Raw genomic sequence first — 27,886 nt, forward strand, 5'->3', positions numbered from 1 at the left:
ACTTGTAATTTAAATTCTTCAGAGACTGTGATATGTTATACTTCACAACTGTAATATCTCTTTATTTATTTATGTTTAATTTTTTTTATTATACCTTTTATTACAGCATCGACAATTGCCAAACCTTTTGTTCCAATTTTTCCCCTCCTTCCCTCCATCTCCTCCCCCCGGATGGCAGGTTGACCAATACATATTAAATATGTTAAAGTATAAATTAAATACAATATAAGTATACATGTCCTGACAGTTATTTTGCTGCACAAAAAGAATAAGACTTTGAAATATTGTAGAATTAGCCTATGAAGGAAATCAAAAATGCAGGCAGACAAAAATAGAGGGATTGGGAATTCCATGTAATGGTTGTTAGTCATCTCCCAGAGTTCTTTCGCTGGGTGTAGCTGGTTCAGTTCATTACTGCTCCATTGGAACTGATTTGGTTTATCTCATTGCTGGAGATGGCCAGGTCCATCAGAATTTATCATCATACAATATCGTTGTTGAAGTATATAATGATCTCCTGGTTCTGCTCATTCCACTCAGCATCATTTCATGTAAGTCTCTCCAGGCCTTTCTGAAATCATCTTGCTGGTCATTTCTTACAGAACAATAATATTCCATTATATTTATATACCACAATTTATTCAGCCATTCTCCAATTGCTGGGCATTCATTCAGTTTCCAGTTTCTGGACAACCACCATGTAATATCAATGGGAATCACTGATGTTAAAAAGATGGGTTTCTCTTTTGGGAAGTAGCTTGAGATTGTTGAATTGCTAGATGAATTCTCCACTGCAATCTAACCTGTTGCTTAGCTCTGATTCCATTTCTTGGCCAGCTTATTGTCTCTATGCAATGTCTAGCCAAAGCATATGCATTCTTGAAAAAAGGTGAAGCCCTCTAATACTTTTGGATAATAGAGTAATAGTTAGAAGGAACCATAGAGACCATCTAGTCCAATGCCCTCCTTTTACAAATGAGGAAGAAGGTGGTTTGCTCAATGTCACATAGCTAGCGATTATCAACGACGAGATTTGAACACTAGTTCTCTTATTTCACATCTGGTGCTCCTTCTACTGCACCGAGCTTCCCTTAACACCAGCAGTGGGATGATTATACTCAGTTCCAGAATACTATTAAGCCATTCAATATCAATTATCCTACCAATCAGGGTTTAAAAAAATGGTTGAAAAATGGCCATTCCCCAGTTGATAATGTGTAAGTGAGATGAATTGTTCATTGAGTAATAATCTGACAGAGAGAAGTGAAATGATTCAGAAATTGTGAGGAAATGTTAATGATGAGATGGCTCAGGTGTAAAACAACTATTCCAATTGAATTTATGATGCATGTAAGAATATCTCATCATAGGGCTCGCTGTTTATTTTTTTTTATCATGCTAGACCTAAAATTTTTGCCATCTATTAGATCAAAGTATATAATCAAATATAAATATAGTATTTTCAGAATCATAGCAAGAACACTGGATTTTGAGTTAAAGGATGTGGATTCAAATTCTGATGCTGCTACTTGCTGTTTTTGTGACTTTGAGCAAGTCACTTACCCCTGTTTTCTTATCTGCAAAATGGAGGAGGTAGACTAGATGAATTCTAAAGTCCCTTCTAGTTTGGAATATATGGTTCTTTTTACACTCATATTCAATCTTCTCAATATTTATTAACCCCTCTGTTATTCAGATACTTCAGTTGTGTTCAATTCTTTGTGACCCCATTTGGTTTTTTGGGATTGTTATTTTTGGCAGAGATACTAGAATAGTTTGCCATTTCTTTTTCCAGCTCATTTTACGGATGAAGAAACTAAGGCAAACAGGGTGAAGACACTTATCCAGAGTCACACAACCAGAATCACATTGGTACAGGTCAAAGACAGAATTGAACTTGGTCTTTCTGACGTTAGCACTTACTATACAATGTTAATTTTCAGTCTCAGTGTAGCAAAATTCCATTTGCTTAGGACTTTAGAAAATGATAAAGCCAGACCCCCACTTAGGTGAGTGTAAGGAGAAGCAATTTGCTCAGGCATTTGAAGTAGATCTATTGTTCATTTAATAAGAAATAATAAGAATTTGATCTTGGAGTCGGGAGACTGAGTTTTAATTCTATGACATTTTCTAACTGTGTAAATCACAGCAAGTTATTTTAACCTCTTAGAAATTCAATTTCCTCATCTATACAATAGATAATAGTTTCACTACCTATCTCACAGGATTGTTATGAAGGAAGCATGTTCTAGACCTTGAAGTGCTACATAAGTGTGAAGAACCATTACTGTTATTTAATAGCAATAACTAAGCTAACTACAGATATAACCATGACAAAACCTGAAGATGATGAATATTTTATAATAGTTGCATTGTATATGTCATAGTCATGTCAACTCTGCTGTAGTCACTCAAAGTGAAACCTTTTTTTGTCGTCTGACAAGTAATGACAGTAAACAAAGAGTGCTATCATTGTTTGTTTTGGAAGATTCTGTCACAAATGCCAACTCTAGCTTGTCTGGGAGATATTGTGTTTTCCCTAGCACACTTTGTAAGAAATCCTCCCCCTCTCCAGATTTAATTTGTGACTTATATTGTAACTAGTTTCCTCGTAGACAATTGTAAAAAGTAAATGAAAGCTTTAGCTATGCCAGTGTTTGTGGTAAGTATGGAGAGATTGATTAACAGACTGCTACCCAAAGGTCTGCAGGCTCAGGGCCACCATATATGAATTGGCTTGGAAGGGAAAAAAGGAGGAAACTTCTAAAACAACCAAATCAGGCAGCAGAATAATTTGATGTAGATTATCAGATTGCCTAAAACAATTAGAAATGGATATTTTACCTTTTTACCATTGAAACCTTTCAATGTCATTGTTCTTACCTATATTTGAGGACAGAGGCGAGAGTTTGTGTCAGTTGAGTCAAATCATAGCTGCCACTTGGGCCAACACTCTCTTCAGAGTCCAGTAGAGATTGCTTGACACTCTGAGTATATGAACAGAGCATCATGGACTCCTGGCCTTCTGTGAATCCCAGAAACTACAATCCAGGGAATCAGCCCTTGTAGGTATGTGGTGCACCAATTGTTTCTGCATCTAGGCTATAGATCTGGAATCAGAAACACCCAAGTTCAAATTTTACCTCAAACATTTATTAGTGGTATCACCCTTTGATATTCACCTAATCCCTGTCTGCCTCAGTTTCCTTACCTGGAGATAATAATAGTACCTAATTTTCAGGATTCTTATGGGAATCAAAAGAGATAATCATTATAAAGTGCTTAGCATTGTGCCTGACACATAGTAAACACTATACAACTTTTAGCTATTATTATTACATTTATCTTCCTCTCTTAGCAAAACCCTTGAAAAATCCCTGTACAATCAATATCTCTACTTTCTCTTTCCTAAATCTCTTCTAAACCCTCTGCAATCATCCAAGTAAAACTGGCTTCTTCACAGTTATCAAGGATCCTTACGGTTTTTTTTTTTTTAAATAGATTTTGTCAATATTTTTACTTTCTATACTTTTCAGATTTCCCCCTGTAACTGTCTTATCTCAGAGAATCATCCCTTTTAACAAAGTTGAGTTTTTTCTTTTTTGTTTTTTGGAAAGAAAAAGAGGAAGAGAAAAAATTCTGCGAAACTGATTAAAATTGACATACGCAATGTTTAAATCTGTTGGCCCCTTCCTCCCAAAAAACCTGGGGAGAGGTATGTTTTCATATCCCTTCTTCAGGGCCATTCTTGTTCTTTGTAATTTTGCAAATGTAAATTTGCATATTTTGTTATTTTTTGCATCTGATTTTTTTTCATTTATGTTATGTATTGTTATATTATTGTGATGGTTGTTTTATCAGCTCTGCTTATTTCACTTTCCATCAGTTCAAGTACATTTTTCTGTGGTTCTTGGTATTCATCAAGTTGGTCATTTATTACAGCATAGTAATATGAATAATCTTTTGACTATGAAATCTAATGGCCTCTTTTAAAGTTTCATCTTTCTTGACCTTTCTGCAGCATTTGACACTGTTGGTCAATTTCTCCTTTTAGTTACTCATTCCTCTTTGGATTTTCATAAATCTGTTCTCTTATTTCTTCACTCTCTCCCTCTACCCCCCACTAATGTGACCACTCTTTCTTTGGTCTTTTTAACTGGATGGTCATCCATGTCATATCCATTAATTGTGAGGGTTCCCCAAGGTTCAGTTCTGGGTCCTTTTCTATGTATTCTCTTATTTGTGATCTCATTAGCTCCCATGGACTTAATAATCATTTCTATGATTATCAGATCTATTTATCTAGAACAAATCTTTCTCTTGAGCTTCAATCCTATATCACCAATTAACTACCTATTGGGTGTCATCCCATAAACATTTTAAACTACATGCACAAAATTGAACATACTCATTATTTTCCCACCTAAACCTTTTCTAGGAACTATGGGGCACAATGAGTCAGGAAGATCCAAGTTTAAATCCAGCCTCAGACACTTCCTAAATGTGTGACCCTAAGCAAGTTATTTAACTTTTGTTTGCCTAAGTTTCCTCCATTGCAAAATGGAGATAATAGCACCATCCACCTTACAGGGTTGTGAGAAAATATTTGTAAATCACTTAGCACAGCACCTGGCATATAGTAGGTTGAACAGAAATGTTTATTCCCTTCCTCCCAAACTTTTTTGTTCCTGTTGAGGGAAACATTATTCCTCCAGTCAACCCTTCCAGAGATGTAATCTTAGAGTCCATCGGGATTCTTTTCATTCACCCTGTATATACAATTAATTGCCAAATCTTTTAACTTCATTCTTCACAGTCTCTTAGATAATTTCCCTTCTTTCCACTCATTACCAATCTAGTTCAAGTTCTTTTTCCCTCTCTTCTGGACTATTGCAATAATCTACTTACTGGACTTTCCTCAAATCTCTTCCCTGCTCCAATCTATTTTCTACATGGCTACCAAAATGATTTTCCTAAAGTACAGATTTGATGATGTCACACACATACCTTTTTACCAAATTTGAATGACTTCCTATTATCTCTAAAGTAAAATATAAATTTTACTTGTCCCTTTTTTATATATCTAGTCCTTTAACATATTGCTCATTATTACATATTCATTCTACTTACTCACAATTCATCTATAAATTGTTAGTTACCTGGGGCTCTGAGAAGTTAAGGCATATACTTAAAATTATACAATTAGGTTATATCACAGACAAGATTTGAACCCAGACTCTTGGGCCTCTTTTTATTTATTATGTCATGCTGACTTTCTAAGCAGCACCTTCTATAAATATTTTTAAACACAATTATTAACACCTCCCATGCCCCACAAAAAACCCACCTTCACAGATGGAGAAAATTTCTACATAGGAAATATCATACATTGATGGAGTTGCAAATCTATACTAAGATCCCTTGGTCTTTTTTAGCTCCTGATTCTACTTTCTGGCAGAACATAATTTAGCCAGTCAGTCAATAAACATGTCTTAGTACTATTCTGAAAAATTAAAGTATGTGTGTGGGTAGTGATAGGAGTTGTTGCTTGGCATAAATACTAATAGGACAATCATATTCTAATATAACATTTTTAAGATAATTTTTTTTACAATTAAACTAGAGTGACATTATTGATTGGAAGCATTACTTTCTCCCTTTTCCCCTATCTTCTTCCTCTCCCTCACATCCCAAAACTTCAAATTTCCTGGACCAGTTCTCTTTATGAAGCTTTTGAGCTACTATCTCAGACTCTTGAGAAAACAAATGTTTGTTTCCTACCTAATTGATTTAAAGCTAGATAAGACCTGAGTCTGAATTCTATTTTGGATACTTATTAGATGTGTAATCCTGGTCAAGGCTCAATTTTTTCATCTGGAAAATAAAGAAGGTGAATTTCTAGTTCTAAATATATGATTCTATATTAAAGTTGAAAGAAGGTCATTCTAAGCACCAGGGACCTAGATTTCTAGAATTTTAGATTGTGTCTAAATTATGCTGAACTTTAAAAACCTAAGAGAAGTTTACATTTTGTACTAAAGGGAATAAGGCATCATTGGAGCTCATAGAGTATGAGTTTGAGATTATTAGGCCTAAACTTTAAGAAAGTCACTTCTGTAGCCTTGTGGAGTATGGAATGAGTAGAGACTGGAAGCAGGGAGGCCATCACAATAAGCTATGTAAGAGCTGATGAGGGCCTGAACTAAGGCTTGAATCTTTGTAATTTATTTCTTGTTCATTCAGATGAGAAAATATAATTTCATATATTTGTTTGCATCCAACTATTTAAGTTTTAGACTCTTCTTCCATATTTCCCTGGAAGTATTCATATAAGTACTTTTTGCTTTGTAGATACTCATTCCTCACTGTCATTTACATTTAATTACTTAATGCTTTGCTTTGGATAACATTTCCTTTCTTTCTGAAATTCTTGAAAAAGAAGGCATCTGTGGAGTTGAAAATTATAAATTACTTCTTATGGAATATTTTTATCTCTAGGAAAAACAGTTCCACTACATTTAAAGGAATTATAAAATACTACTTTTATTTGGGGCACCTTTTCATGGATTGATTGAGATAACTTTGGAGGAGCTTTGGGGCTCATAAACAGGACTCATTCCTTAGTGATTCCCTCCACTGCATTTGTTCTGTCATACTGGAGGTAATCTGAAGGGTCTTTGACAGTATACTTGCCAACTTCATTGAAGTAGGTAGTCTCTAGAAGCCCACAGTAGAAATCTACTGAAGGGTGATAGGATAAACAAAGTAGTCTTGTAAGTGGTAACATCCAAGACATGGGAATTACAGGATGATCTGATAATAGGAGATTAACTTAGTACATTATAATAGTATTTTATTTTTCCAAATACATAGATGGCTTTCAACATTTATTTTTGTAAAACTTTGTATTCCAAATTTTTTCCCCTCTCTCCCCTCTTCCCTCTCCAAGATAGCAATCTAAGTTTAATATGTGCAATTATTTTAAATAAAGTTAATGCATTATAAAAAACAAGGATTGTCCTACTTAAAAAATTATCATTCATAACTTGTATTTAGATAATAGCCCTAATCATTTTGAGAAGAATTTGATAAATGTTGTGTTGAATTATAAAGATCATACAGAGAAATGGAATGAAATAATTCCATAAGAGTTCACAAAATCAGTTGGAAGAGTTAGGGGAAGAAGGCAAGATAAATCATAGTCCTGTACAAGTATTCTATCTATCAGTATAATAATCTTTCCTTAGTTATTTTCATATGGGCTGCCTGGACTCCTAACAAGAGAAAATTATAAGATTTGATTCATGGATTCTGCCTATTCATGGATTAAACTCTAGTTCTTTTCATGTCTGGAGTAAAAATAGGCTCATGATAAAACCATGAAAGCAGATTTGTGGTATAACAATTACAACTTGGAATCATGCCCACACAGAACTTCCAGTACAATTTTTCTTTTTTAAAAAATTTCTTCCATGAGGGATTATCCACATGGGAAACTGAATAGCAGGAAGTAGTCTTATCATTCAGAACTGAGCTTTTGCATATTCTTCTGAAATCATTGGTTAAAAGGTTGTAGAGCAGACATTTCAAGAAAAGGTTAGAAAGAAGTAAAATATTTTTGCTCTCCCCCCTGAACATAAGAAATAATAATAGGGCTTGCAGTTACTTTGCAATTTTTCCTTTTTAGTCTCTTCAGCAAATATATTATTGCATCCAGGCTTTCTGGAAGCTACAAATTTGTTTCCTCTTTACAATCCAATCTATACAGTTCTAGAAAATGGTAGCTGGTGCATTAAAGAAAACACTTGACTATGATAATAACTTCTTAAATGTTTCCAAAGATCTGTAATTTCATCACTTTGGGCACTTCTTCTGCCAATACTGATCACAATCCTTCTACTCCTTTATAATGATTTCTTACAGAACAGGAAACTGAAAATGAAATGGTGTTTATACAAATCATTGATAGAATTATAATTCCAACAATAAAATCTTACATCTCCTCTTTGCAAAAAAAAAAAAAAAAAAAAAAGCCTATATCTGGTGAAACTGTAAAACATAAAAATGAGCTAGGAGAAGAGTAGATTGTGAATTATGCAGAAGCCAAAGCCCCCAAAGCTTTTCTTGGATGCTTTGAAAAAGATGTGATTTTTCCAGTACAAGATCAAAACAATTTACACTCTTTCATCTTTTGGAATTCTTATCCATATTTTCCCATAAATCCTCTGAGGGGGATCTGCCCAGTATATTGAAGTGTACTTCATCATCTGTTCTCCAAAATTTATGATTGTAGTTAATCTAAGTTATCTTGTTCTTTTAGCTTTTGGGGGAGTGCCAATATTATATCCATTTGTTTTCTCTGATTCTACTGGTACATTTTCTCCTCAATTCTTACATCTTTCTGTATGTCCATCAGATGAGTCCCTTTCTACTTAGTCAGATTGACAATTTCTTCTGGGTCTCCCTCTTTTCTTATTGTGTGTTGTTATATGTTGACACAAGTGGATCTTATAGAAATATCACAAACAAAACACTTAGTTTGATTATCTGTTCTAAGTTGCATCTTCCTTTGATACCTCATTTTGATGTGGAGGTAATTCTGAGTTTTCCAGGGCTATGACAGAGAAGAGTAAGCTCTGTTAAGGCAGACTAAGCTGCAAAGAATTGCATGTCTTATCATCCAGGGACCAGCCTACAAGATTGGGAGTAATTGTCATCAGGTGATGTAATTAGTTTTGCAGTGATTGCAACTCTTGAAGACTATCTATGAAATCCTGAATGTAGGGTAGATAGGTTGTATAGGCAATCAAGTATGGAAGATTTGAATTTAGGAAGACAGTTCCAGTGCTACCTTAGACACTTTTTAGCTGTATGATTCTGGGCAAGTCACTTAATCAGTCCCAGTTTCATTTTCTTCAGTATTTTCACTTTTATTTCCAATATTCCCCCTGCCTTCCCCTCCCCCCACAAAAAACCACACCCACAAGTATGATAATAGCACTTTCCTCATAGTGTTGTTATGAGGATCAAATGAGAAAATATATGTAAACCATTTTGTGAACTTTAAAGCACTATATAAATTCTAGCTTTTATAAATAGAGGGAGGACCTAAAGTAATGGAATTGTAGATGCTTTTAGTATTGAAATACTGGAGAGTTTTTTTTAAAGGTTGTATTAAAATTCTTTGATTTTTTTCAATTGATCAAGAATGGACAGAAGTAGCTACACCCAGAGAAAGAACACTGGGAAATGAATATAAACTGCTTGCATTTTTGTTTTTCTTCCCGGGTTATTTCTACCTTCTGAATCCAATTCTCCCTGTGCAACAAGAGAACTATTCGGTTCTCCACACATATATTATCTAGGATATACTGTATCCTATTTAACATGTAAAGGGCTGCTTGCCATCTGGGGGAGGGGGTGGAGGGAGGGAGGGGAAAAATTGGAACAGAAGTGAGTGCAAGGGATAATGTTGTAAAAAATTACCCTGGCATGGGTTCTGTCAATAAAAAATTATTTAAAAATAAAAAAATAAAATAAAATTCTTTGATTTTTATACTCTAGTCATTTCTCTTATGTCCCCTTCTTTCAATGAAATTTCCCTCCCAACATGAAAAAACTAGGCAAAACTGACAAAACAATTGCTTCTAACAATGGGTACAACATTCAACATCCAAGAGAAAGGAAGTATCTTTCCTCATCTGCAGGTCATTGCGATTAATTTTGGCTTAGATGCTGTTTAATATTGCCTTCATTAGCATTATTATATTGTCTTCCTTATTTTACTACATCAATTAATGTCTTTCCACGTTTTTCTTGTTGTAATTTCTTAGAGCACAATAATAATGCATTATATCCAAATTTACAATTTGTCCAGCCATTTCTAAATTGATTGGTATTTATTTTCCCCACTACCACAATAGAGATGCTATGAACATTTTCATTGCTTTGGAAATTTTATTTCTATCATTGACTTTGTTGGGTCAGTAGTAGATCATAGGCATAAAGAATATGATGACTTTTTCCTTATAATTTGCTTAGAAAATTTTGAATCAACCCTCATTAAATTAATGAGTGCCTATTCTACATGTCCATTACCATATGATACTCTGAGAACTAAGAAGAGTAGAAGGTATAGTACCTTCTTTTAAGAAGTTAACAGATTAATCAGGAAAACAAAATCTAAACATATATAATGACAGTAAACAAAATAAAGTATAAAATCATATATTTATGTACTGTATGACTTTGGAAAAAAGATAAAACATTGATAATGGGGTATCTAGAGAGGAAGGAAACCTTAAATAGAAGATTCAAAGAAGAATAAGATTTCAATATGCAAAGTGCAAGGGGGAAAAGTTTTTGTTTTTGTTTTTAATGGAAACAACATGATTGAAAGCATGGAAGTAGAAATGAATATGGTAGTTTCCTTCTGGGAGAGCCAGGAAAAATAAATTGATAGGATGTAGGCAGCATATGATGGAATTTGAATAAACAATCCAAAGAGTTTAGATTGGAGATAGAAAAAAAATGACAAAGAAACCATTGATAATTTCATCTAAGAGAATGACAATAATGAGCCAACACCAAAATTTATGAGACACAGCCAAAACAGTTCTTAGAGAAATTTTATATCTCTAGATGCTTACTTGAATAAAATAAAGAGAAGATCAATGAACTGGGCATGCAACTGAAAAAACTAGAAAAAGAACAAATTATCCCCCCATTAGAAACCAAATTTGAAATTCTGAAAATGAAAGATTAATAAAATTGAAAGAAAACTTGAACTAATAAGCAAAACTAAGAGATGATTTTGTGAAAAAAACAATAAAATAAACTTTTACTTAATTTGATTTAAAAAATAAAAGAAAATCAAATTGCCAATATCAAAAATGAAAAAGATGAATTTACCAACAATGAAGAAAAAATTAGAGCAATAATTGCCTAACTGTGTGCCAATAAATCTGATAATTTAAGTGAAATGAATGCTTATAAAAAATATAATTTCTCAGATTAACAAAAGAGGAAATAAATTACTTAGATAATCCCATTTTAGAAAAAGAAATTGAACAAGCACTAATGAACTCCCTAAGAAAAAATCTCCAGAGTCAGATGGATTTACAAGTGAATTCTGCCAAACATTTAAGGAACCATTAATTCCAATATATGCAAAGTATTTGCAAAAATAGGGAAAGGAGTCCTCCTGCTAAGCTATGGGATTCTGTGGAGAGGGAGTACTGAGACCACCTTGACCCTTGGTGCACAATAAGTTTTCTGCCACATTGCAGAAATGCCCTTGTTGAGCAAGGAATAATGATTTGTGATCATGGGAACGACTGTGAGCTGGAGGGTCACAGCCTGTGGCTTTGTGAGCAGAGATGCCTAAACAAGGCCTCTCGCCTGTGAGCAAGTTGCTGAATTGGATCTCCTTCCATTGGCAAATACTGCGTATACACAAAGCCCACAAACTACTTCTTTGAATGGTGATTGGGGATTGCCTACTGTTGATGTGCTGATCACACTTGCAAAAATGTATATCAATAAGGCCTGTACGGCATAATAAACTGGAGCTCTTTTCACAGTCCATGAGTGTCTCGCTTCATTCATCTCGCCCCTGAGATCAAAAGGCTCATATGCTTTGAGCTCTTAAAAACTGCTGCAACATCCCCCCAAATTCCTTTTATGTCACATATTTGATGTTGATACCTAAACCAGGTAGGGGGTCAAAACAGAGAAAGAAAATTATAGACCAATTTCCCTAATAATATTGATCTAAAAATCTTAAATAAAATGTTAGCAAGAAGACTACAGCAAGTTATTACCAGGATAATACACTATGACCAAATAAGATTTATACTAGAAATACAGGGTTGGTTCAATATTAGGAAAACTATTAGCATAATTGACTATATCAATAACCAAACAAACAGAAATCATGATTATCAAATGCAGAAAAAGAACTTGACAAAATCCAACACCCATTCCTATTAAATACACCAGAGACCATAGGAATAAATGGAGCTTTCCTTTAAATGATCAGTAGCATCTATCTAAAATCATCAGCAAGCATCATATGTAATGGGGATAAATTAGAAGCATTCCTAATAAGATCAGGGTGAAACAATTGCCTATTATCACTGTTACTATTCAATAGTGTATTAGAAATACTATCTTTAGCAATAAGAGAAGATAAAAATTAAAGTAGATAATTAGGTAATGAGGAGATAAAATTATTACTCTGCAGATGATATGATGGTACACTTAAAGAATCCTAGAGATTCAATTAAAAAACTACTAGAAACAATTAACGTTAGCAAAGTTTCAGGATACAAAATAAATCCACATAAATCATCAGCATTTCTATATATTACCAACAAAGTCCAACAAGAGATACAAAGAGAAATTACATGAAAAAACTGTAGATAATATAAGATATTTGGGAGTCTACTTGCTAAGACAAAGTCAAGAGCTATATGAACACAATTATAAAACACTTTCCACACAAATAAAGTTAGATCTAAATAACTGGAAGAATATCAAGTGCTCATGGACAGGCTGAGCTAATGTATTAAAAATGACAATTCTACCTAAATTAATTTATTTATTCAGTGCCATACCAATCAAACTGCCAAGAAATTATTTTACAGAGCTAGAAAAAAATAGTAACATAGCTTATCTGGAAGAACAAAAGGTCAAGAATTTTAAGGAAATTAATTTTAAAAATACAAATGAAGATGGCCTAGCTGTACTAGACCTAAAACCATACTATAAAGCAGCAATCATCTTGGGAAAAGTATTCTAGGTAAAAGAAAAAAGCTTGAAGAAAGGTAGAGAATGTTTTGGGCTTAATAGCTGGCTTACTGGCAACATGGAGATAAAAAAGAGAAAACACTAAAAAAGTTATTTGGGGAATTAATTTTAAAGAAAATACCAACTTAACAAGCCTAGACTAATATGAAGTCATTGAAATGTTATGAAGAGGAGATTGATGTGATAAAACCAGTATTTTAGCCAAATTAATCTGGCAGCAGTGGGCAGGAGACATTGGAGGAAGGTTCCCTAGAACCAAGAAAAATCATTTAAATAGTTGGTGAATAACAGACAGAGAGAAAAAGTGAATGGTGACTAAGTTGGACAAGTCCTTTTGTAATTTTTTTTCTTAGAGCTAGGAAGATCTCAAGTTTTCCCTTTTTACCTTTGCCTCCCAGAATCCCAAATTTTCTTCAAGAAATTTTATATTCCTATGTCACCTTGAAAAAGCTCACTTCACCACTTCTACCCTCATCTTCATACCTGCTGATGCACTCCTTCCCCAAATCATTTTATATTCTTTTTGCATATGTAACAAAGCCATTGATGTAAGAAATCAGTACCCTTGCACCTGAGTGAGGGGCAGAGTTAGCAAGAGCTCCAGGCTTTCTGAGTTTCAGTGGCTTCTGTTTGCCAGTTTCAGGAAAGAAGGATGAAGACAGACTCCGGATGGCTGAAAGAAGAATAAGACTCGGGAAAGAAACTGACAGGAGAGGAGCTGACAATCTCCATCATGTCCAGATTCCCAGCCTGCTACCCTAAAGACTTAGGGAAGTTTCCCCTTGGGTGAGAACTGGGTCTCTCCCTCCAGGTTGTGGTGAGTCACCTTGATCCCAATGGGAGAACTCCTTCACTCTGTATTGTCTGCTGTGTATCCTCTGGTGTATACCTGATTTCTGTTTTGCTTTCTGGATTTCTCTGCTACCTGCTATTATTGTTCATTGTAGAACTGGTATTTGGTGGGAAAGGAGTAGGCTTTGAATACAAAACTGAAGACATCCCTATGTTACATGGGAGGGGACACTCCTCACTACATATACATGTTTATATGTGTAGATTTTTCTCCCCCATTTAAATATAAATTCCCATTTTATTTTTTCTTTTTGTCCCCAGCTTTAGGGCAGTGCCTGCATAGGTTTGGGGGCTTGAAAAGGAGGAGATTTGGAACAGCTGCTGTGGGGAGCACACTGTGGAATCAAGAAGTTAAAAATAATAATAGATGAATAAAAGTATTGCTAAGCAGCAGCAAAAGCTTGGCTTAACTTAAACAACCACAGATTTTGTGATAGGCCAGATCTTCACTGTTTGTCACTTTCTCCAACAAAACTGCCCAAGAAGAGGAGGTGGAGAAAAAGATTATGATAGGAGTTGTCCAGGGTTGAGAATTAACAGCCTGATTTTTTGGAATGGCTTTCTGGGAAGGATAAGAAAGAGAGAATATAACAGAAAATTTAGGTGATTTAAAACACAAAAAGCATTAATATAAATTTATTTAGAAAAACAGCCTGACAAATACCAAACACTTTCTAAAATTCTATTTTTTAGAAGTCAGTCAAAAATTAAATACCTAATCTTTGAGTTTCTGGCTTTGATTTCCCTTAGGCAATTAATTTAAACTCTCTGTGATTCATTTTTTTTTTTTTCATTTGTAATTGGTGGATGATGATAATACTTATTCTACCTATTTCACCAAATAGTAAAGAGACTTCTATGCAAATCTTAAAGAACAGAATAGATGTGAGATATTACATAAGACTTTAAAACTTAAGACTTCCATATTAAAATGCAAGAATGACCCAGATCATTCTTATTATTACATGCAACTAAAAAAGACCTTCCACTGAAATCTTTCTCCTATCATGCCTTATTGGCATGGGTTGAAGAGACACTGGCTTCTTAAAGGCTCTGCCAGTGGAACACAGTTTCTGGCAGATCCTATTAAACTGGCAAGGCTTTTTAAGTGTAGCTTCCTAACAGTAGACTGCATGTCTGTTGCTTCAGAACCCATCCAAGAATGGGGAGTTTATCAATAGGTGGTCACACTAAGATGATGAATATTTCAGCCAGAGCCAGTACATTGTGAAGACAATGTACTAAGTTTTAGAGTCTGAGCAATCTGCTTGAGTGAAGGAAGCACCCACATTAATGGAATAATGGCTCCTTCAAATCCTATAGAAGAAGCTATGCAGATGTCCCTTGGAGTTAATCTATCATGACATCTTGGATAGCTTACTATTGCAGATGGATGATGAGATGCATTCAGAAATGAGTAAAGCAAGGAGTGCTAGCAGGATTTCATTTGGAATATTCTACAGTGATTTACTTTCTATGAGTTCAGTTATTAATCATCTCTCGACAGGTGCCTCTCAAATCTATGTAACCAACCTTAATCACTTTCCTGAACTCAAGCTCAGTATTGCCTTCTGCCTGTTGGACATCTTTACATGAATGAATGCCCTACAAGGCATTTTAAAATGCAACCTATCCAAAATGGAACTCAATACTCTTTGAATACATCCATCCTTCAAACTGCCACATTTCAATCCATGGTACTACCATCCTTCCAGTTGGCAAGTTCATAACCTTGAGTTGTCTTGGATTTTCCCTTCTCTTTCAGGCCCTGTGATCAATCAGTTGACAATCTTATTAGTTCTACTTTCAGGACATCTCTGTACCCTTTTCTTCCACTCATTATCATTTGCTTGGAGGATTATAATAGCTTATTGTTAAATTTCTTTGTCTGTAGTTTCTTCCTTATTGAACATATTCTCTATGCAGCAGCCAAAATCATATTCCTAAAATGCTGTTTTGGTTGTGTCAATCTTCCTTTTTCCACTTAAAACACTTCCATGGCTCCTTATTGCCTATGTGATAAAATCCAAAATTCTTAACCTTATATTTAAAGCCCTTCCCTGAATCCCTGTAACTTTTTTGTAACACTCTTCTTCATGTACTCTCAATTCTAGTACAAATAGCTTGCACAAAATACTTCATTCCCTCTTTTCAGAATTTCTATCTTCCTTTAAATAAGCTCAGGTCCTTCAAAAGGTTTTTCCTCAAGCGCTCCAGTTATGAGAACTTCTTGAAATTACTTTGTAAAATTACATATTCTTTACATTTACTTACTTGTTTATATGTTGATAACCTCTCAATATCATGCAAGTAATATTTTCTTTTTATTTATGTATCTCAAGGATCTAGCATCAGGCTTTGTATCTAGTAGGCACTTTAAATGTCTGTTGAAATAACTGAATATTCTTAATCTCTTTGCTGCTACATAAAAAGCATATTTCTTTAACACTAATATTCTATATGTGATAGCATATGTCTAATCAAAACTGAAACATCCATTGTCTAGGAACAATCACTATTGCAGATCAAGTCACGTTGATAAGGAAAGAACAGTGGAAAGATGCAGGGTGACTAATTAAGGTAATTAGAGTGCAGCCTATTTCCAGTGAATACTTATTCAAAAGAAGCACCCTAAAAACCAACATCAAGGAAATGTATGATTAGGAAAGAAAGTAACAAGAATGAGTGCTAACAGATGGACTATCTATGGATTGTATTGGCATCCACAATATATTAAAACTATCTGGGGAAGGCAGCTGGCACATTTTTTACACAAATACACGAATATGTATACATATGTAAGAATGGAGGTGAATAGGAAACAGCAAGGGCAGGGTGATAGTAGCACTTTAGTAAGTCCTTTCACCCCTGAAAGCCTCATCTCTACGAGGATGGTGAACCTCTCTCAGGCTCCTGGAAGGAGCTGATATTTTGATATATAAGAATTAGAATTGGGAACTTAGAGGTTATGAATTCAAACATTTTCATACGATAGAAAAGAGAACAACGATGTAAGTTCTTTGAGGATAAGAACTAGTTAATTATTATTTTCGTTTTATTTTCATATTTCCAGCACTGTGGTAGTCCCTGGCACAAAGTAAATGCCATAGACACTCCATACGTATTTGTTGAATTTAATTGAGACCCAGGTAATTAAATTCGAACCTTTGGCCAGGGTCTCTCAAAGGAGACCAGTGTCCCGGCTCAGATGGACACGTCCAAGATCCACGTAGGTCAGCACATTCATAGTTTTTGTCCAGCTTTCCGTGGGATCAGCGCGTGTTTTACAAAATCCCCTCCATTCTTAAACACTACTGTAAGAACTGCCCGGCAATTAATGCGATTTAAACTGCAAGAGAAGCCAGTCCTTAACAAGGAAGGCACCAAATACTCAGAGTAGGGTTTAAGCAAAGCCTCCTAAAACCCAGGGGAGCGGAGCGCGAGGACACAAGCCCCACCCCTCCCGGACCTGCCATTGCTTAGCTCCTCCCTTGATATGGGGGGGAGGGGAGGAAGAGGCAAGAAAAGAGGATGGGGCGGGGCTGACGGAGAAATATGGGGCGGAGCGTAGTCTAGGGGCGGGGACACAGCAATGGGCGGGTCCAGATGACGAAAGCGGCAGTGCGCGACCAGCGCTCCTCCCATCCTCCTTCAGGCTCGCGCTTTACACCGCTCTGATTGGCTACGGGTCACCCAGACTGCGGCGAGAGGGGCAGGTGGATCGGGTTTGAGGACCTTGCCCGCCTTTCCTCCGCGTGGCTTCCGCCGGCTTCGGGGCCCCACCTCGTCCGTCTGTGCGCGCGCGGGAAGGGGCGGGGCGGAGCAGGGGCGGTAGTAAGATCGCGCCCGCCCCTCTCGCCGAGCCGCGCCCCTGGGAGGCGAGGGGGTGGGGGAGGTGCGGAGGTGGGCCGGGGTTTCGGCGGCGGCGGTGGCGGCGGCGCGCTCGCTCCCGGGAGGAGCGCGCGCGCCCTGGGCGGCGGGGAGAGAAGCAAGCCGGGCCGGAGCCGAGCCGGGTGTGTGTGGTGGTGCGTGTGGCGTGTGGCGCGAGTGGGAGCGTGTGTGAGGGAGGGCGGGCGGCGGGAAGCGAGTGCGAGGGGCCGAGCCGAGTCAAGCCGCCGCGATGAACACGGTTCTGTCGCGGGCGAACTCCCTCTTCGCCTTCTCGCTGAGCGTGATGGCGGCGCTGACCTTCGGCTGCTTCATCACCACCGCCTTCAAAGACAGAAGCGTCCCGGTCCGGCTGCACGTTTCCCGAATCATGCTGTGAGTGCGGGACGGGGCGGGGGTGCGGGGCTGCGTCTGTCTGAGAGTGGGGGGGGTGGGTCTTCCCTCCTGCCCTGCCGCGGGCTGGGCTGATCTGCACTGCTAGCTTTCCCCGCTACCCCGGGGCTGGCCTCCTCTTTCCTCCCCCACACCTCCCGCCTTCCCAGACTCCCCCACCCCCTACTCCCCCCAATCCCCTTCTGCGTGCACACCCAGCCCGGGTCAAGTTCTTCAGCTCGCTTTCCCGGTTCCCCTAATTCAGGTCAGGGACTGCAGCCCTCCTTCCTGCTCCTTCACTTCCCTCCACCCCCGCGCGGGCCAATGAGGGAGCCCCACACCAGCCAACTCGGGCTCTTCCGAGGCGCCTGCCCCTTCCCTACCACTCCTGGCACATCTGCAGTGTGCCCGCTAGAGTGTGGTTCCTGTTCGCACTCCTCCCCGGCTTTATTTTTGATTTCGTGTATCGGTGATTTCATGCCTCTCTTCCTCCCTGGAACTTTTCCCCCTCTATCCAGGCAAGCTTGGTATTGTTATTCTTTTTGTTCGCTCAGATCTTGGTAGTTTTCCCAACACTCTTTACGACGCTTAAATGTTTGAATTAGGCTTCTTTCTGTGATAACCATATTTTAAACCACTCCCTCCTTTTTTCAGATTTTCTTTAAAAATTTTTACTTGTTAATAACTCAGATGCGCACCTGGTGAGGTTTTTGGAAATTAGCAGTCTTTTTTATTTAAGCTTGTGTGGAGAATTTCGGATGGAGAGTCTGAGCAAATTCTGAAATGTTCACAACGAAATGGAAGTCATGTTTTCAGTTGACTGTTGTCTAAAAAAAATATCTTTTATTTTAAAAACCATCCTCTGTTCTGTTATTTCTTCTTTGATAAATGTAATATTCTTTCCTTTTCATCTCCTTTCTACTTACTCAAGACTGATTTCCTGTTGCTCTCTGCATTAACTTCGGACCTTTCCTGTCAGATGTTTAACTCTGACAGCTCCTCTAAATCACTCTTCTTCTGCCACCTCCCCCGTGTCCCCATTGGTTTGGTTTATTCTGATGCCCTTAGCCATTGGCTAATTTATTTTTTATTTTTTTACATCTCCTTCGATGAAAGCACTTTTTACCCAATTATGAAATTGTCTAATTTCTAAGTCTTTCAAAAAATTTTTCAGGAACTATTAAGGCATATTAAGATAGCTGATAACCTACCCCAGTGTTTATCTTGCACAATTTATCCTATTTCCTTTTTTTTTAGTTGAATCTAATTAATGTCCTTTTAAATGTTAAGTGTATCTTTGTTTATCCATGTAACCCTAATTTTAAGGTGATATGGCTACCTTTTTTTTCAGTTGGTTCTAATTATTGTCCATCTTTTTATTAGATTTTTAGTGTGTTTTTATTTATCAATGTAGTCCTAAATTTAAGTTCATATGTTTATCTATTGATATATGTATACCATAGAACTGGTCAAGAGATGCTCACAAATGTTTGGAATAAGCTGCTTTGTGTTGTCTTTATATGTGTGTGTGTGTGTATGTTTATGACAAAGGTGTTCAACTTTTCTCTTGAGGAATTATAGAAATTTTATTACTTAATGTGATTGAAGGATTATAAAACCTATATTTATTTTCAGAAAAAATGTAGAAGACTTCACTGGACCTAGAGAACGAAGTGATCTGGGATTCATTACATTTGATGTGACTGCTGATATCCTTTAAGAAAATGATTTTTTAAAAATACACATAAATTTTAGTGACTTCATATTTGTCTTAAGTTGAATTATGACATTCAAAAATATTCCATTGAAGAAAAACAAAGCAAATCTCTGATAAGTGCTTTAGAAAACCTGAATTATAGATATGAATTTGTCTCCAACTTCTATGTTGTTTTAAAAAAATTTAATTTCTGCACTCGTTTTCTTATTAGTAAAATAAGATTAATTATACCTGCTTCTTTCTACATCAGTAGTGTTTGCTTGTGGTGGTGGATTTTTTTTTTTTTAAATTCAAGGGGAAAAAAAATGTGACGATGCCTGGAATTATTTAGAAGAAACTTAAATGTAATCCATCAAAAAGGAAATTTTGAAACCCTAAAACTTTCATTTAGAAAGAACAAAATTGGGAGAAAAGAGAAGCATTAATGCACAAACTGTTTAGAAAGTGCATTTTATATCCCTTCATTTAGAAGCAGTTAGTATTGTTACAGTAGCATAGCTACAGTATCTGGCAGTAAAATAGCTTGCTTATTTAATTTTAGTTTACATGTTTGCTTTGTCAATTCAGTATACAAATAATTGATCACTTAATGATCTCAGTCGACAGTTACTGACTTTTTTATAGAGTATGTTATTTTATAACTATAACAGAATTATTTAAAATTGCAGAATTCATTTTGTGATTTCATTTAACGGCTTATCTGTATCCTCCAGTTTTCTGACTTCTGTCTGCCAATACTTTCCTGACAGGTGAAACAGCCTTCCTCCATCCCATTTATTGGACCAGTCTTGGTTTGGAAGTATATAAATAACTTTTAGGCCTGGTGTCATCTATTTTATTGAGATAGCCCCCTTTACTACCTAGAATCCTCCAAACTACAAATGGATTTTGGAATGTGGATCAATCATATTTTTTTACATCAGGTATTTATAGGAGGTCTGTAAATTAAAGACATTATTTTTTTGATAATTGTATTTCAGTATAATTGGTTTCCTTTTTAATTCATTTTAATTTGTAATTTTCTTTTGTATAAAGAGATTCATGGGCTTCACTAGATTCCCAAAGAAATTTTATGACACAGGAAAGGATATGAACTCTTCTTTGAATGGACTTAAACAGAAGATCCTCTCTTTTGCCCCAGGGCTAGAATCTTAAAAGTAGTCTGGATTCAGCAATAGACTGAAACTTTAGTCTATTTATAGAAAGCTACTGTGAAAGTAGAGCTAACTTTGAAAAGATGGGGGGGAAGTACACTTATTATACTAAACTAACCTGTTTTCAAGTCTCTGTGGTCATCTTTAACTTAGCACTGCTGAGAATGGATTGAGGGTAAACTCAGAGTTTTCATATTAAAAGTAGGTTACCCCACCTAGTCAATTTACATGTTTTTGTGTTAGCTCTTTAACCCCTAGTTCTTTCAGATATTTCTGTCTAATTGGTAGCTGGTGGTGTATGTATTTGTCAGCTTACTAAAAAAAAGTCTGTATATTACAAAGTTTTGTAAATGGTATGTATCATTTGCATACAAATATAATAGATAAAAAATTATTTGATTTCAAAAGAAGCACTGGTCTTTCCATTCTTATGAGATTTTTATTTTTTGTGGATTAATTAGGTGGTCCTAAATCTTGTATTTTACCAGAGTGGCCTATGGGTTTAAAATTTTGAAGAAACGTTGATCTAGTTAGTTGAAAATAACGTAGTTCGTGACATATTTGATCTTATTATTTCAGTCAGTCAATTATTAAACATTAAGTGATTACAATGTTTCAGGTACTGTGCTAAGTGCTAGAAATATTTGAAATTTATTTGAAATATTTTGCTCAGTTTAAAATGTCACAATAGATTATATAGTGATTGTTTTTAGAAAAGGAATAGGATCCACATTACACAAAGTGCATGCAGTAGGACCTTTTCATTAATTTTGTTTCTTTTTGGACTGGGCATACAATGTAAACATAATCATAGGTAATTACATCTATGATGAGACTACCTTTAATAATATAGGTAGGTTTCTGCTCTCCAATATAGTGTGAGTGTTTGTTGAGCACCAACCATTATATCCTAGAGTTACATAATCAGTGTGTATCAGAGGCAGGATGTGAACCAAATCTCCTTGTTTCAGTCTGGCTTTTTTTCCTTAGACAATGCTGCTTCTTACCTTAAATATAACTATGAATTTGATTTCATGGAAAAGTAGATTTTGAATCTTTGATCAGTTTTGGTAAACAGAGCTGGAAGAGATCTAGTCTAGGCAGGTCCCTCGTTTTACACAAGAGGAAAGCAAGGCCAGAGAGGAAACTGATTTACTTAATGATTACCTAGCATAGGACTTCTTTAACTTTTTCCATTTGTGATCCCTATTGTCCTGAGAAATTTTTATGTGACTCCAGATATATAGGTATGTAAAAAAGGTAAACAAATAAAACATTTACTGATAATAAAACATAATTTTGTGACCCTCACATTCAGTTAAGAGACCTTATATGGAGTTGTGAACCCACAGTTTAAGAAGCTGGGAATTAGTACGATGATGCTTCTTTGTTCACTAAGTAAATGATAGCTCATTTATATATTTTAAAGATTTGTGAAGCCCTTTCCACATACATACTGTCATTTGATTCTTACAACAACTTTGTGAGATCAATATTGATATTTTTCAAAAATTAGTAAACTGATTGTTATTTGTCTGTGAAAGTAAAGTTTACTTTCAGTGTAAAGTTTAAACCAAATAGCAGCAATTTGGTATGTGATTTCAGGCAAGTAACTTAAAATTAAGGATCTCATTTTTCTCCTTTATAATAATAACTTAGATACTCTCTATGGTGCCTAAGAATTCTATGATTCTATGCTTATCTTTCCCTTCTTTCGGTAGTGGTTATTGAAGATGTCATTGATTAATCTAAAAAAAAAGTCTTTTTTGGCATTAATCAGGTTTTTTTTCTCTTCTTTTGCGCCAGATTTAATTGTTTAGCTTTTTTTTCCCCCTGTAGACAAAAGAGATTAGTTTGTGTGCTAAGAGGCAATATGTTATACTAGAAAGTATAAAATTTGAGTTTCAGTAAATCTAATCCATTTTGCCAAGTGATCTAAAGTAAGTAATTTAATCTCTGGACCTCATTCTTCTTTGTAAAAGGAAGGGTTGGACTTTGATGATTCCTCTGCCCATTTCAGCTTTAAATCGTTCCTCTAATCTTTTGATAGACTTATTAACAGAAGGAGAAATAACGAAGGTCATTCTTATGTCAGAAGTCTACTCTTATACTTAGAAATCTACTTTGAACAACTGAGCATTAACAATTAAAGTTGTATGCCATTTTGTGTTTTTGTTCCTTAATTTTTTTTCACATCTAGAGAATATATTTGATTGGAATGTAAAACAATTATTTCTATACTTATCAGCAGAATATTCAACAAAAAATAACGTAAGTATGTTACATATTATATATTTAGAAGTGTGTATTAGCTTTATAAACTATTTAAAATTAACATTGAATCATCTTTTTTTTTTTTTTTAATTTTTTGTAAGGTAAGACTTGTATGACTTGTAGCCTGGTAAAAATTTAAAGTTATTTCTACTATATGGGTAATAAACTTAAAGAGAGATGTTTTTAATGACGCAGTGATGCTCTAGGCTTTCTTTCCACTTCCCTTTTCAACCACCCCTTTGGGATTGTGGATCTAACAAGTGCTCTGTATGTTTAAGATTTGTAAAGCCTTGTCTTTATACATATTACCTCCTTTGATTCTCAACTCTGTGAAGTAAGTATATAAATGGAGACTTAGGTTAGGCCACTCATTTTTCAGGTATACTTGGAAGGGACCTGGCATCTATGTTACCTGTGCTTATTTGGAATGTGTCAGAAACCTCACTGAAAATGTTATTTCAATGTTTGATTATATATCAGATTTTTTGCAAAATGTTAGGTGGTTGGTATTCTAAAGGTCTCAAATATTGTGTGTCTATGATTTTCCAGGTTTATGTGATTTGGAGGCTTCTAAGTATTTATTAAAAATTGAATGTTTAGAATAAATGGTTATCATCAGTATTTTCCATCCGATAAACAAAAGTATCACAATTTGGGTGTCTAAAAAATATGTAGTGAAGCACCTTTAAATATCTTAGAGGGAAAGATAGGGCTAACTGAGAAAGTATAGGTAATAAATCACAAAGTCATAACTCCTATTGGATTGTGCTTTGACTTTTATGTCATTATTTTATATTATACATAGCTTAGTATTAATAAGTTTTTGATAATTATGGTTGTATATTTGTAGTCGTGTTAAAATTGATAGTATTAAAATTGATTTACTTGAAGTATCTATTTATTGGTTCATCTTGTTTTCTCATGTAACACGAGGATGATCTACACAGGATGGTTAAAATAATCAAGTGAAATGATATTTGAAAAGCACTTTTATATCCATGAAGTTCTATATTAAATATTAACTCTTATTATTAATATGCTTAAGTGTATGTTTAATTTAGTAAACATGCCAGGAATAAAAGTACTCTTTATAAGATTGCCCGGATCAAGACCCATTGTGCAATAATGTCATAAAGAGCTCATTTTTAAAAAAAAAATAGACATTATATCAGCCTCTTCCATAAAAACACAAAACCTTGCTGGTAATATTCATTAGCTGACTGCTCAGTTTTGACATTTATAGCATCATTCCAATGAAACTAACACCCACCTAGCATGATGTTTCACTTGGTACTGGATTTTTATGAAACCAATTAAAAAATCTACTATAAGAATTCTAAAGGATCACAGCATGGTTTGTGCAGACATTAATAAAATTAATGGTTCTATTTTTGAATTATTTAGAAAGTATAAATTATTTCTTTTGTGCCTAGGTTACCATACTATAAAACTTGATTTTGTTACAGTACCTTGAGGAACAGTGGTGAGGATGGTCTTGATTATTACATGTGGTATGAACTATTCCTTTACAGTGGCTGATGTTGAGCAGCAGTTTTATCAGATTGGCATATTTTGCATCTATCCCACATTTCAGTTTGGTTGGTTGCTTTAATGTGATCCCTTAAAACTTAAAGCATTCAAAACAAAGCAGTTCTTAAAATAGATTTGAGAGCTAAAGGGTAAACACCAGCAGAATAATTTTAGTAAGTTCCGTAATTCACCTGGATTTTCTTCCTCCTTAATAATTTCTTTGTAGCTGGCATACCATGAACAAATACACAATTTTTGAGAAATATTCCAGTTTAATTTTCCCCAGGATAACTAATAGGTTTGTTTGGTTTGCTGTCAGGCCAAGACTGTTGCTTTGGGAAATTTAAAATTTTCATGATGATTGTAAGTTTAGATTTTGTAATAAATTCACCAAGACTTAGAGCTAGAAGAGACAAAGCATTTAGTTTTGCTCTGTTATTTTACAGTAGGGGAAACTGAGTCCCAAAGAGATATTTTCTTTTCCAAGGTGTTTCATGTATTATTAAGAGGCAAAGCTAAATTCAGACAAGATTTTCTTATTGCAAATATTTGTTTCTATAAGAGTTTTATAGTCACAGTTGGGACACACTGCACTGGAAAAGAATATACAAGTGGGGATCTTCTGGTAGAATGCTACACGCTTAGTAACTGAATGAATGGAAGAGAGTAATGAAAAGTCCTATATTTTCAGAATAAATAAAATATCATTGAAACTTTTTGCTCTTTTCATTTTTTGAACATTGGGGGCACATTTTTCTTTTGACAAAGAAAATAATATTGTGTGAAAATTAAACATCACTACTGCACAATCATCTGTATTTTGGAAATTGTGGTATTTTTTTAATATGTAAACCATTTAAGAGCTGACTTTAGTAAGTTCATGTGAGAAGTATGGTGTAGTGATAATTGTTTTTATTTTAAAATTTTAGAGTATAAAAATGAATTTTTTTAAAACTGATTTTTTTCAGGTCATCCCTATTAATCCAGCATCTGTATGATAGTGGAATAGTGGTTCTTCACATGTTTACTTGTTTTTCATTTGTTAATGTTAATATTGTAGAGATTTCTATAAAATATGGCTGATTTATATAAGTTATACTGCATGTTTACTAATCTGTCTCCTTTGGATCAATGCTACTTTTAATATGCACTGACCAGATGTTATGTTAGAAGAATTGTCTAATTAATTCTCATTTCAATGTAGGCTCTGAACCAGGTTGTCCTTTGGGACAAGATCATTCTGAGAGGCGATAATCCGAAGCTGCTGCTGAAAGATATGAAATCAAAATATTTTTTCTTTGACGATGGAAATGGTCTCAAGTGAGCAACTCATGCCATATTAAGTATTTAACTGTGTTTTTGGTAAAGATGAGAGGGAAAGAGAAGCTAGAGGGAAACAAAAAATATATAGCATTGAATGGGAGGAAAAACGGTGAGACAGGAAACAATATTCTTGCAGATTTTAACTTACAGACTGTAGGAAAAGAGCTTTTTAGAGGAAATGGCTGGTTAGTGGGATGAAGTATTGGGCTAGTCTTCATTTGGAGTGAAATTTCAGAATCAAACCCCAGCTTTGCTGCTGATTGTTTATGTGACCTTGGGCAAATCAGTGAGCTTCTCTGGGACTTCAGTTTCTTTATCTTTAAAATGAGGGGGTTGGGCTAGGTGAATTCTGAGGTTCCTTCCAACTCTCCATCTTTGATCCTCTGAGCCTTTTGATCAATAGATTGAGTATTCTAAGTATAGTGTACCATATACTCTGAGTAGTAGCAATGGAAACAGGGAGTCTGTTCTCTCCATGTTTTTCCTGGAGGTGTCGCTTCTGTTTTCAAGTGGGTAGGAAATGTAGGAATTTATGTCAGGATTACAGTCAGCACACAGTAATAGTAGAATTTATGGTTGAAAACTTGGGAAATTGCTGGTAGCTCAAGAGCTTCCTTTGCACAGTCATAGAATGTTAGAACTGGAAGGGCCATTAACCTCATGTCATCCTTCCTAAGTGACTGGAGAGTATTGTGAGCCAATGAGGTTTAGTAACTTGACCAAGAACATGAAGCTGATGGGACTAGATCTTCTAACTCATAGTAGTGTTCTTTCCACTATATGATACTGCTACTTATTTAAGCTTTGATTGGTGCTGCTATGAGTGTGTTTAATAATTAAATCACCAGTGATTATTTGTGAATTGTTACTAAATTAAAGCTTCCTCTTGGTACTTAAAAGTGGAAAAAGAAAGTGGCAAAGATGAACTTAGTAGTAGTAGTAGTAGTAGCTGTGTACAAATAAAATTATTTAGATCACAATGCTTTTAGTGATGAAACTACAAATATTTCTGCTGACCATTGATTATCATCTGTCTTTTTACAGGGGAAACAGGAATGTCACTTTAACCCTCTCTTGGAATGTTGTACCAAATGCTGGAATTCTACCTCTTGTGACAGGATCAGGACATGTCTCTATTCCATTCCCAGATACATATGAAATAACAAAGAGTTATTAAATTATTATTCTGAATTTGAACAACATATTTTTATACTTAATGAATTTTATCTCATTTGCCCCATCCTTTTCCTGCTCCCTCTTCTTTTGTCTTGAAAGCAAGAGACCCTTGCTTTTGGTTGTAACTTTTACAAAAAATTAGGTTTCTTTTGGTTTTTGTTTTTTTACAAGAGCCAACATTGAAAACATAACTGAAAGGAAAGGTAAATGGGTGACAGAATTTTTTTAAAATTGGCCACCTCAATGAAGTATTACCTTTCTTATTAATAAAAGTTGAAAAACCCTCAAATAGTCTTGATTTGTAAAATATCTATTTGAAGTATTCTCTGCATTTCCATTATTCTTATGGAATATAAAGTGAAGAGCATGAAGGGTAGTTAAAACTTCCAGGTGCCTGTAGAGTCATAAGAACTCTGTATTATATGCCTTCCATTCATGCAAATAAGCATTTGATGTGATTCAGATGTAGACATCCTCTTTTATCTTTTCTGAGTATGTCTGATAACCGGCAAAATACTGTCATATACTGTTACATAATAGAAGTCTGGTTTACAAAATAGCTAAAAGTGACTAAGTGTCACTTAGGAATGCCCATTTTTCTTTTTTTTTTTTACATAAAGGTAACTAGCAATTTTCTCCATTTAAAGGCTAAATACCTCTTTATATCCTGTAAACCAGTCTGTAACAAAACTTTTTAAAGCCTCTTAAGTGAACCAAATGTGTGTCTTTTAAGTGCTTTTTTTTTTTTTTTTTTTTGACCTTTCCTTCCTGTGATATCTTTATATAACTT

At 35.2% G+C, this 27,886-nt stretch overlaps 1 protein-coding gene and 1 long non-coding RNA gene across 2 annotated transcripts in view; both read left to right on the forward strand.

Annotated features, from left to right (window-relative positions):
- LOC127541982 (uncharacterized) overlaps positions 1-13,882 on the forward strand; it is a 77,599-nt gene extending 63,717 nt beyond the window's left edge. The window contains exon 3 of the long non-coding RNA XR_007948517.1: positions 13,448-13,882. This is a non-coding gene — a long non-coding RNA (uncharacterized LOC127541982). The remainder of the gene's footprint in view (positions 1-13,447) is intronic.
- Positions 13,883-17,630: 3,748 nt separating this feature from the next.
- SPCS3 (signal peptidase complex subunit 3) lies at positions 17,631-27,385 on the forward strand. Its single transcript, XM_051963756.1, has 5 exons — positions 17,631-17,925; positions 19,558-19,631; positions 22,988-23,064; positions 25,802-25,917; positions 26,965-27,385. Exons 1-5 carry the CDS (start codon positions 17,783-17,785, stop codon positions 27,095-27,097), a joined length of 543 nt encoding a protein of 180 aa, XP_051819716.1. The 5' UTR covers positions 17,631-17,782; the 3' UTR covers positions 27,098-27,385.
- Positions 27,386-27,886: the final 501 nt, after the last annotated feature.

The sequence above is a fragment of the Antechinus flavipes genome, chromosome 6, assembly GCF_016432865.1.
Source record: "Antechinus flavipes isolate AdamAnt ecotype Samford, QLD, Australia chromosome 6, AdamAnt_v2, whole genome shotgun sequence".
NCBI classification, from domain to species: Eukaryota; Metazoa; Chordata; class Mammalia; order Dasyuromorphia; family Dasyuridae; genus Antechinus; species Antechinus flavipes.

Coding starts and splice junctions, on each gene's coding strand:
- SPCS3 (XM_051963756.1), top strand. CDS start 17,783: ATGAACACGGTTCTGTCGCGGGCGAACTCCCTCTTCGCCTTCTCGCTG. Junction 23,065..25,801: donor AATATTCAACAAAAAATAAC/GTAAGTATGTTA, acceptor ATTTCAATGTAG/GCTCTGAACCAGGTTGTCCT. Junction 25,918..26,964: donor GACGATGGAAATGGTCTCAA/GTGAGCAACTCA, acceptor GTCTTTTTACAG/GGGAAACAGGAATGTCACTT.